At 40.8% G+C, this 13,546-nt stretch overlaps 1 protein-coding gene across 2 annotated transcripts in view; it reads left to right on the top strand.

The window, feature by feature from the left end:
• LOC103150820 (lamin-A) overlaps window positions 1–13,546 on the top strand; it is a 44,272-nt gene that overhangs the window by 27,788 nt on the left and 2,938 nt on the right. For both annotated transcript variants that reach the window (XM_007570567.2, XM_007570568.2), the window contains exons 3-12: window positions 5,994–6,150; window positions 6,557–6,682; window positions 7,323–7,493; window positions 8,164–8,289; window positions 9,264–9,484; window positions 10,110–10,431; window positions 10,513–10,620; window positions 11,278–11,397; window positions 11,476–11,535; window positions 12,665–12,817. In XM_007570567.2, the coding sequence (XP_007570629.1) occupies window positions 5,994–6,150; window positions 6,557–6,682; window positions 7,323–7,493; window positions 8,164–8,289; window positions 9,264–9,484; window positions 10,110–10,431; window positions 10,513–10,620; window positions 11,278–11,397; window positions 11,476–11,535; window positions 12,665–12,817 (1,564 nt within the window). The remainder of the gene's footprint in view (window positions 1–5,993; window positions 6,151–6,556; window positions 6,683–7,322; window positions 7,494–8,163; window positions 8,290–9,263; window positions 9,485–10,109; window positions 10,432–10,512; window positions 10,621–11,277; window positions 11,398–11,475; window positions 11,536–12,664; window positions 12,818–13,546) is intronic.

Below are 13,546 nucleotides of genomic sequence, written 5' to 3' on the forward strand. Positions count from 1 at the left end.
GAGTGGGACCCACTAAACACAAAACATGGCTCTGGAAACACGTCGACTCAAACACATAAATAAGACGGGCCGGACTGAAGCAGCATTAATAAATCATAATGTCAAATCTTAATGCTTATTTACTGCTTTCTAAAAAATTATGATTAGGCTAAAGTTAAATAAAAGGTTTGATCTCTGGATGTTTCATCAAGTCACTGAAGTCAGATTAGTGCAAAGTAATTATAAACAGATTTTGTTGTTTTTAGTTTAATATATTTTTACCCCTCATCTTAAATATTTGTTTTAGGTTGGTTTGTTCATGATGTACAAGCCTTTTTATTTAGCAGCATTCCTCGTTTTATTGTTCAGCTTTTAAAAACCTGTGGATGTTTACAAGGCTGCGTTTAAAAAAAAAATCACATTTTTAGCTTTTTATGACTTAATATTTCATGATAAAATTTGAGCAGGCACATTTCTGTCCGCCTCAGCTGTTTTCCTTCAGCACGGTTCATTTCCTGGTTCTGTCTCAGGGCCCCTGCATTTGTTTTGCAGAAGCCCCGTTCTTCCTCAGCCTTCCTCTTCCTCACAGAGCTGCAGTGTTTTACAGAGACATTGGGGAACGTCGGGGAGAACCCGGTCTGCTTTCCACCCGGTGCCGGAGCAGTGAGTCACGGGGAAACTCCCTCCCTCACCAGGATGAGGTGGCTTTAATGGCCAACTGGCCGTTTTGATGGATGTGGGAGGATTTCTGCCAGCAGAGCCGCAGAAAAGAGCGAGGTGCTGAATGTGGGTTTGGGGTTCTGATGTTGAAACAAGTTGCAGAACAGCTTCAGTTAGCAGAACTGCAGCTGGTTCTGTTTTATCAAAGCTTCTTTTTTTTGTTTTTTTAATAAAGGAATCCCCGGTTCTGGAAAAGTGAAACGTTTTTCTCTTATAACTCAGTTTGCAGCAGCAAAGCTTCCTTTGGTTAACGGCTGAAGCATCCGTGGTCGTTAAGGGTTCAATCACACCAGCTGGAGTCCGACTCCAACAAAGTCCGGTTCGATTGGGAAGTGTGAATGCGAACACATGGCATTCTGGGTAAATCCAACCAAAACAAATGTGCTAGCCTAGCGCTAGCAGGAGAAATGACTCGACAAAAGAGAAATCCTACAACTGCTAAAATGTGACACTCTGTTTTTGTTCATATTTCATAAAGTTGCGCTCGGTTTGGCTTTTTTGTCGTTTCCTTCAGTGGTTTTTAGTACAAAACACAACCGACTATGCTATTTTATCTGTAATAATCATAATTAAAGCTGCACGATGATGGGGAAAATATAAAATCTTGACTCTGTTAAACACTTGGACACTTATTTGTTTTTCTGAATATAAATCCCCTCAGCACTCTCTGGATGAGCGCTACCATCTAAGCTAGTACGGCTAGCCAATAGCCGTTAGCATTCACTGCAGTAAAGCTCCGTTTTTGCTTAACCACAAAAAAATGCAACATTTTTTTTTGTGGTTGTTCATACTACTTAAATCAGCTTAATATGATGTAAAATTTCTGTGGTTTTAAAATGTTTTTGTTTTTCTCCTCAAAAGTGAAGGAATAACCCAACTAGATGTAATTTAAAAGTTAGAAATACTCCAGTGTTACAGCTGGACACCTTTCCTCAGACTGGATCATTAATGTTCTTCAGAACCAGCAGTCGGGTCGAAGCAGAATGACGAGCCGATTTGATTTGCAAAGCAGCAACAAAACATAAAATGTTGCTAAATTAGTGCAAAGGTCAGACGACCGTTTGTTTCTGTTTCTGCACTGATTGTCTACTGGGTTCATTCAGGGCTGCGCAGACGCGTGTGCGTGCGTGCGTGTGCGCGTGCATATATATATATTATTTCTGCATCCACAGCAACGTGAGCTTACCAGGGCTGACGACTGAGGCCCTGGTTACCACGGCAACAGCACAGCAAAACATGGCTGAAGTGATCAGGATTTCTTTTTTTTTTTCTTTTTTTCTCCCTCCCAGTCTGCGAGGCGGAGTTTGTTTCTTGTTACTGGGATGGACAAAGATGTAGCTGTGAGTCATCCTGGAGGCCGGGAGACGAGCCAGAGCATTCCTCCTCCTCCTCCTCCCCTTCATCACTCCCTCCTCTTCCTCCTCCCTGTCTCTTTGTCTGCCCTTTTTTTTTTTCATTTTCCTCCCCTTTTTGCTGTGCGCTGTGAACATTCCCAAACAGCTTTTATTAAAACAGATTTGTTTCTGTTTGTGAACCCAGAATATTCCGCCTCCCCTTCCAGCACAGAGGTCTCCGTGTATCACCAAACATTCTCGCGTTTTTCCACTTTATTCATGCGATCCGAAGAAGTGGGACGCGGTCTGCATGTGTTTGCTCATCTGTTGGGCTGAGACCATATTGGTTTGTCCTCCTGCTGGTTGCAATGGTTGCAATCATTGTGAGATTGTTTGAGAAAAGCTGCAGACTCTTTCCACACAAACTGTCACAGCTTTCACTGCTTCAGCAGAGCAACATGTCAACAGAAACGCAGCTTATTTACGCTGAAATGAAGAAATTCACTGGTTTACAACAGAACACGGATCTGGTTGTTTATAGGAGCAAAAACATGCATTTTTATCTCATCCTGCATAAACATTTCATCACATTTCACCGGTTTATGCTTCCATGGTTACATTTAATTCAGGTAATCTGAATGTATTGCTGTCAAAACGCCCACATTATTACACAAATAAGTTTAAAAGCACACACGGACAAGGATTTAATGCTTCAGCCTTTGTCTTAAAACGCCTTTGTGGGTTTTGAGGCTTAAATCCTGGAAACGTCAGAAAACACAGAAAAACAAAACCACTGTCTCTTTAAATTACACCGTAGCTGTTATTTTAGTAAATTTAATCGCTTATGTCCACATTTACAATAAAAAACATGAAACAAAGTGATTCACATACTTAAAAAATGTTCAGAAAAATGTAAGAATACAAAACTTCAGAGTCAGAATCCCAGTGGAAACATCACAGATTTTTCATTCAGAAATGCATTGAAAAAGGCAAATAACTCATTTTTAAATTAGGCATGTTGTGTAAAATACAATAGCAAATGATGCATCCACAACTAAAACTAAATCAATCACCTCTAACATCGACATTTGAAAAGCTAATTTCTTTCTGCTCAATTTAACATCAATGCAGTGTTAAAATAATCTGTTTATTTTCATGGATTAGCTGATAACTGGAGCTTAATGAAAGAATTTCAACCAAATGAAGCTGAAAGTGACACTTAACAAATCCTTTATTTTTAATCCTAAATGTGAAATGTTTAATGCACAGTTTTGGCTTATTTGCTGCTCTGACTGTGTTTTTCTTTCAACAAATTGATTTTTTTTTAATTCTCTCCAGTTAATGATTAATTGATTACTTAGTTTTTCAATAATCAATCTGATTAATCGATTCATCCCTGGTCAGCAACATGTTTGACAAAAGGCCTTACACCTGGTGTGAATCGCCTCCGTGGTCCAACCAGCAGAAGGTTTTTACTCCAGCTGTGACGCCATGTTTACCGCAGGAATTCAGGGAATGTTTCCGGTCTGAACGTAAAGGTGTGGCACGCCTGGATCGTAAAGAGCTGCGTGTTCCTCCTGCAGATCAGACCTGCTCATCATGTTGTAACAGAAACATGAACATCTGCTCCAGGAAACGAGTTCAGATCCTCAATGTGTTTTACTGCATGGAAAACGTGAAACTGTTCGATTTGACAGAAACTGAACCATCAGTGTCTGAAACAGCTTAGTGATGCAGTGTTGAACTTTTTTCACTTCCAATGTATCTGAAATATAAAAACAGCTGAATTGACTGAAAATGTTTATTTAAAAAAAAAGACATAAATGTAATAGATTGTAAATTGATTTGAAGACTGTGCTCCAGTACAGCTGACGTAAATGTAGCAGATCAGAACCGACGCTTTAAAAACCAAACATCCGGAGCCCAGTGTGTCCCATGAATGGACCTGCAGACTAATCTCTCTAATCTGTCGTTTTCTGGAAGCAACTCATCACGGCTGCTTACAGAAACCGTCAATAGATGTTGATTCAGGAGTTTTTAAAGGGGCAGAACCATGAAATCCACTTGATTTTAATGGTCTCATCAAAAACATTCCTGGAGTTTTGCATTTTGCAAAATCTTTTAATCTCCATGGCAACCATTCAGCTGTGTAAAATGCCTGGGTGGACCTGGGCCGCCTTCGAGACAAAGCTCCCAACCCTTTGGCTCCTTCAGACTAGCCAGCAGCAAACAGCTGGTGGAACTGCTGAGCTCATTATAGGAGCTACTTCTGTTAAACGCTGGTAAAAAACATGTTAAAGGGTTAATAGAGGAGCCATGTTGGGATGACTTCCTGAAGGTGGCGTTTCAGAAAAGACGGACTCGATTTCAAGGTGTTAAATTTCTTTTCTTTGACAGATACAACATTTTTATAAGAACTGAAGTTGGCATAGCTACTTGGTTAAGCTATAAAATGGAAGTATGAGCCTGTAAACTACATGACATTCCCCTTTAATAGATGTAGACTCTAGTTTTTAATGAGGTTTGCATCTTTGTCGTAAAGCGTTTGGTTTAAACCCGTCTGTTCTGGTTCTGGTCCGGTCTGTGAGGTCTCCCTCGGCAGATGGCCGTTATTAGAGACAATGAGGCCAAATGGGAGAACTGGAGCCCGTTTCCTCCCCTCCTGATTGTTTTTTTTCCCACTGGTTCTGAACCGATTCCTGCAGAGACGGGGCGGCGCTGCAGACGATCACATGCACACCGAACGTGAGCCGCTTTGAGTCGGGACGGGTTCTAACAGAACCTGGTGCTGGTCGGATCAGGCCAGGTTGGTCCGGCTGCCCAGTAGAGTCTGAAGCAGCATCTGGTCAGACTACAGAGTATCTGAGTTTCTAAAGGTAGATTAATAAATGATCAATTAGTAAATAAAATATTGATTAATAGTCAAAGATGGCTCCTTCCATCCGACATAAAAGATTCACTTTTACTAAATATTTAACATTCAGAAATAATTTTTGGTCATTAAAATATTGTTTAAAGGTTCAGTATGTTTGTTTTTTTTATTTAACATAAATAGTTTGACCTCATATTTCAGTTTGGACAATAAAAGCTCTGAACGACGTTATGATTGATTTATTTTACTTCACATTTAGATTCCTAACCATATTTCTGAACCAGTTGAGAGAAGATTTGTTTCCAGTTTATTTCTACACGTTTACAGGTCGTCAGTTTCTTTGATTTATTATAAATTTGCTGTTATATTCCTAACTGCACTGACTGAACAAATTAAAGTTGTTTTTACATGTTTTGATCAAACTTGTGAAACTATTAGTGGATTTGACTGTAACTGGGGCTATAAGTTGTTCTTGGTCATTTTTATTATCGCAATAGTACCACAAAATATTGTGATAAACTTACTGGCTACACTTTTAATGCATAATCCATGAAACCAAATATGAACAATTTATTCTTGTCATAAAATGAATCGTCTCTTTTTCCTCCTAATTTTGGATAAAATAGTTTTAAAATTTAAAAATGTGCAGAACATGATTTGTAGGTTTGTCATGAAAACAAATTTCCGGATGCTAAATTGTCCCAAAAGTTATTGCGATAAACGATAATATTATTTTGAGAACATTTTAAAGCAATATAAAACTGGAACATTTAACACTGGAACTGGAAGATATTTTAAATATCCAAAAAAATAAACAAAACAGAAACTGATAAAATGAATTATGAAGGAAATTGTCCTTCAAAAATTGGGCTGCATTATTGAGTTTATTTTAATTTATCATTCATTTAATTGGTTTTATTGCAACAGACCAAACAATTTCAAATGTTTTTTTTTGTGAAGCTGTTAGGAAATAAAGGTCATAATTCAGCAGAGAAATAAAGTGTAAAGATTTTGGATCGTATGAAAGGATAGAAACCTTCTCCAGAACACGGTGAGCAAACTAACGCCCACGTCTCGTCGCTCCGCAGGAACGCCAAGAAGGAGTCGGACCTGGAGGCGGCGCTGCTGCGGCTGCGGGACCTGGAGGCCATGCTGAACTCCAAAGACGCCGCCTACACCACCGCCCTGGGCGAGAAGCGCAACCTGGAGGCCGAGCTGAAGGAGCTGAAGGCCCAGCTGGCCAAGGTGAGCGCGGCCCGAGTTCGACCGAGGCCTCCTGAGGCTGCTGCGGTCAGGAAAGGTGCACTTCCTGCCTCAGAGTGGCAGAAATCCTTGCTCTGCAGTCTGATTTGTGGTTTTTTGGAGCGGAGAGCGACGTTGGCGCTCGGCTTTTTCACCTGCCTGAAGCCGCCGTCGCTCCCTCTGAGTCATCACTGCATGCTTCATGCAGAAAATAATTTCCTATAATCGCTCTGCAGCTGATTATGAATGAGGCGACTGCTTTCTGTCAGTTTTATCAATGAATCTCAGCTCGAAGCTCAACACTGTGGCTGCGCTCCACCTACTGTCCAAACCTAGGAACTGCACCTTCCTGTCCAGAGTTTATTTTTATTTTCTCGGTGTTGGATCTTTTTTCTGTCTTCTCTCCCAGCTGGACGTCAGCCTTGCCGATACGAAGAAGCAGCTGCAGGATGAGATGCTGCGGCGGGTGGATGCAGAGAACCGCCTGCAGACCCTGAAGGAGGAGCTGGAGTTCCAGAAGAACATCTACGCCGAGGTTGGTGCTCCTCATCTCTTCTGATTTCTGCAGGCAGTTTGTTCGCTTCCAAACAGCGACCGCTGGTTCTGCATCTCCTCCTCCAGATTTGCTCCCATGATGCATTTTTCACCTTCCTTCAACTGGGATTTCTACAGAACAGGATTAGAGATGGGGGGGATTAAAAACTGCTTTGGAAATCTAAATTTAATTTCAAACTTCAGATTTTTTTTTCTCACAAACTCTGACTTTGATCTCAGAATTTGGAGCTTAATTAGTGAATTGACTTCTTTTAAATCTCAGAATTAAATTTTAGAAAAAAATCTGAATTCTGAGAAAAGTCGATTCTTTTTTTTTAATCGTCTTCCGTTTTTATTTAGCTTAAAAAGCTGCTGCTGTGACTCGCCGTTTCTTCCTGTAATTAAGTTTTAATCTTTCAGTTTTGTTTTGGTTGCAGCTTGTGAAAAGTGAATAAAATTATGTTTAAATGTGATGATGATCTGCTTATGGATTTTTCTGCTGGAGCTCCTAAGAAGTAATTTCATCACAGCAGCTGACGGATCAGTCAAATTAAATTTACCGAGGCCTCAGATTACTACTGTTTAAATGCAGATGAGCTGGGTTTTCTCAGCGTCTCTGAATGTTTTGGGGTTTTTTGCAGGAGCTGCGTGAGTCGAAACGTCGACACGAGTCTCGCATCGTGGAGATCGACAGCGGCAGGCAGCAGGAGTTTGAGAGCAAGCTGGCCGATGCGCTGACCGAGCTGAGGGCGCAGCACGAGGACCAGGTCCGCCTCTACAAGGAGGAGCTGGAGAAGACCTACCACTCCAAGGTGGGAGGGCCGTGCCGGCGCCACCTGCAGGCCGTGCTGTGTCTCATTTAACACAGATTCATCACTTAGATCCAGGAGATTCAACTCGTTTTGGTTTCAGGCAACATCAGGATCATTGATGTCCTCAAACGGCAGAATTTGTTGATAAAACTAGAATTTAACAAACTTTAATTGGTACTTAAAATTTAACAACTGTTAACATTTTAACATGAAGTAATCTATCCAAAAAAAAAACAAAACATTTCATTACAGTTTCGCAAAATAAACCAATATTGATAAGAGTGAAAAACTATCACCAAAACTTATTGGAAAAACAGGAGCTTTTTCAAAGTTGGTGTGTTTCCATTTAGTGAATTTATTTTCAAAATGTCAAATGGAAATGTCTCCCCTGTTGATTAATAGATGATTTCATGTCATGTTTTTAATATTTTTTTGCGTGAATGTGTGACTTTAATTTAATTTCTTATCTAATAGAAATGGCACAATTATAAAGTTGTTTTTTTTTACATCAGCAGGACATTAACAAGGATTTACACTCATTTATAATAGAAATGCAGCTGCTGAAAAATAATTCACAGTAAATTAAAAACCTCCAAACTGAGGGGTTTTTCAGTGATAAGATGAAAGTTGGAGGTTTGTGTTCTGATGTTTGTCCTTCTCGTTGCTGCAGCTGGAAAACGCCTGCCAGTCAGCGGACAGACACAACCACCTGGTGGGCGAGGCTCACGAGGAGCTGCAGCAGACCCGGGTCCGTCTGGAGGGCATGACGGTCCAGCTGACCCAGCTGCAGAAACAGGTACCGCTTCCTCACACAAGAACCCACCGGGATTCACCCAGACAGCCGCCACTTCCCACCGATTTATCAAAAACCACAGCAACAGACCACAATGTTTCTGGATCGAAAAGCAAACGTTAGCCACTACACTGCAAAAACACAAAATATTACCAGGTAATTTTTGTCTATTTTCTAGTGTCTCATTCTAGTGTACTTAGAAGTAACTTTTAAGTAAAATATAAGAGCTTATTTGAAGTAAAGTTTTGGTTCCAATGGCAGATTATTTCACTAACATGGGAAAAATATTATAAGTGAAATAATCTCAGTTTTAAAGTAAAGAATTACTGACTTAAAATAAGCTCCTATTTCTTGCTGAAAAGTCATTGCTAAGTTAGTTTATCTTAGTGCACTAAGATATTTAACAAAATCCAGAATTGGACAAAAAAACTTGGTATTTAGTTTTTTGCAGTGTAGTGACACATTCCTTCAGGCGCCATGATTATGAATCGATGCATAGCCACAGAAACAAACTGTTCTGATGCGAAATGAACAGCAATCTGTCACAGAACTGTTCGCAGCACCGTCATTTTGTTTACCTGATTTCTATAAAATATGTCTGAAATTAAAGCAGAGAAAACTTCAGATGTTTTGATGCGTATAAAACGTGTATTCTTCCCTGATATGAAATCTATAAACAGTTTGGTTTCTGTCGAGATGCAGGAGGGGATTAAATGAATTCTCCTTTTTTTTTTTTTTAATGGTCATTTAATGTTGCATACCAGTAATTGCTGCTGCAGGAGACGTAGTTTAAATACTTCATAATGTATTTTGTCTCATTTGATGACCGTTATATCGGGTGAAAAACGGTTCAATTCCCTGATGAATATCGGTGCAGAACGATCATGTGACTCTCGATGAGTCATGTGACTCCTCGGGTCCGATAATGGGCCCGTCGGCGGTGCGTTTCCTCTGACCGACCCTCGTGTCTCTGGCAGCTGGCGGCCAGCGAGGCCAGAGTCCGGGAGCTGGAGGAGTCCATGGCGCGGGAGCGCGACATGATGCGGCGCCGCCTGGAGGACAAGGACCGCGACATGGCCGAGATCCGGGCCCGGATGCAACAGCAGCTGGACGAGTACCAGGAGCTGCTTGACATCAAGCTGGCCCTGGACATGGAGATCAACGCGTACAGGAAGCTGCTGGAAGGAGAGGAGGAGAGGTGAGCTGAAGGTCGACCAAACATGGACGTGTTTCTAAGGAGGAGTTGGCGAGAAGATGAGCTCTGATGCTGCCAAACTGAGGCTTGGATTCAGTTTGGTGGGCCTGTGCAGTAATACCAGTAGATTTTCCAGACATGGTGCCATTTTATAGCATAATCAAGTAACTCTTACCTTTAGTTGCATCAAAAATGACTTAAAAGAAATTATGCATCCTGATTTAATGCCTAGAAATTGGGCCTCTGTCTCTTTAAAAACTCCTAATTTTTTGCTCAGCGCTTTAGCACTTTTGCTAACTTTGAAAATGTTTAGCATACTTGGCTACTTTGAGTCTGTGTCACCCACTCCTACCCGTTAGCCACTGGTTAGCGATGCACACTGGTGGTACACTTCTGCTACTCTGCTAATAGCAGAGCTAAATTTTAGCTTAGCTCTTTTGCTGACTTTGAAAATATTTGGCGCATTTAGCTTCCCCTGAATCAGTTTTTCCAGATAAATGCCGGATGAATTTGCTCAGTCAGGAAGTTCATCCGGCAACAAGGCGAAGCGACAGTTTCCTTCGTGTTCTGTAAACGATCAGTTGAAGGATCTCTAAGCTGTTTTTGTTGTACTCCTTCTCTCCGCCAGGCTCCGCCTCTCCCCCAGCCCCTCCTCCACTAAGGTCACAGTGACCCGGTCCTCCGGGTCGGGCCACACCAGCCGCCTGCTCCTCTCCTCCGCATCCTCCTCTGCTGCTGCAGCAGCCGCCGCCGCCTCCAGCAGCCGCACTTCGTCCAGCGCCAGCAAGAAGCGCCGCCTGAATGACAACGACAGCGAGACGTCCAGCATGGTGGGCGGCACCATCACCAAGACCCGCATCAGCCAGCAGGCCTCCGCCAGCGGACGCATCACCGTGGACGAGGTCGACCTGGAGGGCAAGTTCATCCGTCTGAGCAACAAGGCGGACGAGGTAACAAGCTGCTCTCAGACTTTACAGTCTCTGAGAATTACACCAAACTGACGAGATGATTAACATTTTCACTCCCTCCAGGATCAATCGCTGGGCAACTGGCAGCTGAAGAGGCAAGTCGGCAGCGGCAGTCCGATCATCTACAAGTTCCCCAGCAAATTCACCCTGAAGGCCGGATCCACCGTGACGGTGAGTCCAACGCCCGGCTTGGTTGGTTTTTGTTCTGTTAAAGGGGAAGTACTGTACAAAATGGAATAATTTACCAGATGCATTATAGTATGAGCTTATTGTAATTCTTGTTTCTCAAACTCAAAATTAGTAAAATATTAAACAATATAAGATAAAACAAACGTATTTAAGAATTACATTAAGCTTTTCTGAGCTTCATGTTATTATGTTAAGTCATCAGAAATGGATTTCATTAATGTTTGAGAAATCCCTTAATCTCCATAGCAACCATTCAGCTCTCCCCTCAAGGCGCGGCTCCTCCCAGACTAGTTAAACTCCTTCAGACTAGCCAGCAGCAATTAGCAAACACCTAGTGGAGCTGCTTCTCAGTGCAACGCTGGTAAAACTGATGTTAAAGGGTTAATAGAAGAGCCATGTTGTAATGACTTCCTAAAGTCATTGAAAGAGCAGGCGCTTTCAAAGAGACAGAGGTCCAATTTCAAGGCATTAAATTATTAACTCAAACTTCTTTTAGGTCATATTTGATACATATAGCATTTTTATAATAACTGAAGGTGACATAGTTACTCGGGTTATGCTATAAAATGGCACCACCTGGAAAACACAGGTACTGTCCCTTTAAACCGAGCTGTGGTTAAATGGGTCTGAACTGTGCAGATCTGGGCGGCCTCTGGTGGTGGAACCCACAACCCGCCCACTGATCTGGTGTGGAAGAGCCAGGCGTCCTGGGGCAGCGGCGACCTCCTGCAGACCACGCTCATCAACGCCGCTGGAGAGGTCGGTCCAGATCCAACATTTTATTCAGTTTCTGTTGGTTTCAAAAACTGAACCATTTTCTCTTTGATCCTTCAACAGGAAATGGCCTCCAGGAAAGTGACACGCACCTTGTTCCAGGACGACGATGATGATGACATGGTAAACTCTTCCTCTCTAACATTTGGTTTAAAATGAGGAGCAGCCGTGTTTCCCTGACTGGATTCATTATTGGGCTGGACAATAAATCAACAAAATATATCACAATAAACACGTAACCAATATCAATAAATAATACATCTGACAGAATATACACTGAACTCTGATCCAGGACCGCACAGCATTCTGGGAAATGTAGGCAGAGGAGAGACTTTAGCTTTCCAGGCTAGTTAAGAGATTGATGGAATCAACCAACTCACTCACACTTTCGTTGCCTAGCAACTCGTGCAGTCTCTGGTTACCTAGCAACAACTAAGTAACTTGCACAGCAACAGTTTACCTCATAACTGCTTAAAAACAGTTCTGAGTGAAAACAGTTTAAAACAGGAAAAATTGAGTCATATTGAGACCACCAGTTTGGTCATATTTAAAACAAAAAGCTAATCAATAATTATTGATATTGACTGATATGAAACACTTAAGTTTTCAGCTGTATCATTCAGATGTTAATGTCTTGGTGTATATTTTCTGTACTGATGCAGCTGGGTTAGTACTTATTGTATTGTTAATCATGTAACATTCTAAATTTCTTATATTATTCTAATGTATCGTTATAATAAAATCCAGTTAATTCTTTTTTTTAAACTGTCCGTGTTGTCTGGATTGTTACTTTTACTATTTTTTTCCATGTCTTGTTCAATGAAAAGCATCAATAAATTTGAAATATAATTAAATGCAGATGTAATAAGATGCGGTTTAGTGATGAAACTCGGACTTCTTTATATGATTGGAATGTTTTTCAAAATCAGTATTTCTTTGTGGGACTAACTGCTGTGACACAGTCACTGTCAAAAGTTCCCTAAAAAAGTAGCGATAAACTTTAAACAACTCGGTTTTAAAAGAAAACTATTCTGATTCATTTTATTATGCAGAGAAATGTCACTTATTCATCTGAAAGTAGAAAAACTATAAATTATCTAATAACCAAGCTGCAGTATTTAAATATTGGAAAATATAAACATTGATGCAAACAAATTATCCCTGAAGACGCTCGTTGGTCATTTAATCCTGTTGAACTGTAACGTCCAAAAGGTAAATGATGGTCATGTTTGTTGTTTGGCGCCCCCTACAGGGAGCCCACAGCACCAGCGGTGCAGAGAATGAGTACAACCTGCGCAGCCGCACGGTCATCTGCGACTCTTGCGGCCAGACGTCGGAACGCTCCGGCGGGTTGGACGGCCTCATCGGACAGTCCTCCTTCATGGGAACCAACGATCCCAGACAGGTACCGCCCAGTTCTACTGGTCAACCAGCAGAACCAGAACCGGTTTCAATAAGCCAGAAAAAAGCAGAAGCACTCAGTCACTGCAGAGTTTTTTTTTTTAACAAAATCAAAGTAAATTCAATATTTTAATAATGCAACAATATTCCTCACTTCAATTAAACCCATTAACTGATGAAATTGTCATTTATGTAACTTTGTGTTTTTATTTTAGATTCTGTCTGTAAAACATCTGAGGGAAATCTAACAGAATCACAGCAAAAACACAAAATCTTGGAGTATTTTCCTTTAGCTTCTAAAGCAAATATCTTAGTACACTTGAAATAAGATGAAACCAATTTAAAACTTTCAGCAAGATACAGGAACTACTTTTAAGAAAATGTTTCCTTAATAGGTCAAAATAAAGAAATAATGGTTAAACTGGCAGATTATTTCACAGATAACATGGGAAAAATGTCTTTAGTGAAATAATCTACCATTAGAACTAGCAATTTTTCATCAGTGTTAAAGTTTTCAGTAAGATACAGGCGATGCTTGTAAGTCATTAATCATTTAATATTATGTCACTTATAACAACATATAGAAAATGTGTTAAATAATTCTGTTAAATAATAGAACTAGTATTTTTTCCATCAGCATTAAACAATTATTAACTTAAACCAAGTCCCCATATCTTTATGAAAAGTGACTTAAAGGTTAGTTTTGTCTCATTTCCAGTGGACTAAGACATTT

Source organism: Poecilia formosa, unplaced genomic scaffold (assembly GCF_000485575.1).
Source record: "Poecilia formosa unplaced genomic scaffold, Poecilia_formosa-5.1.2 Scaffold263, whole genome shotgun sequence".
NCBI classification, from domain to species: domain Eukaryota; kingdom Metazoa; phylum Chordata; class Actinopteri; order Cyprinodontiformes; family Poeciliidae; genus Poecilia; species Poecilia formosa.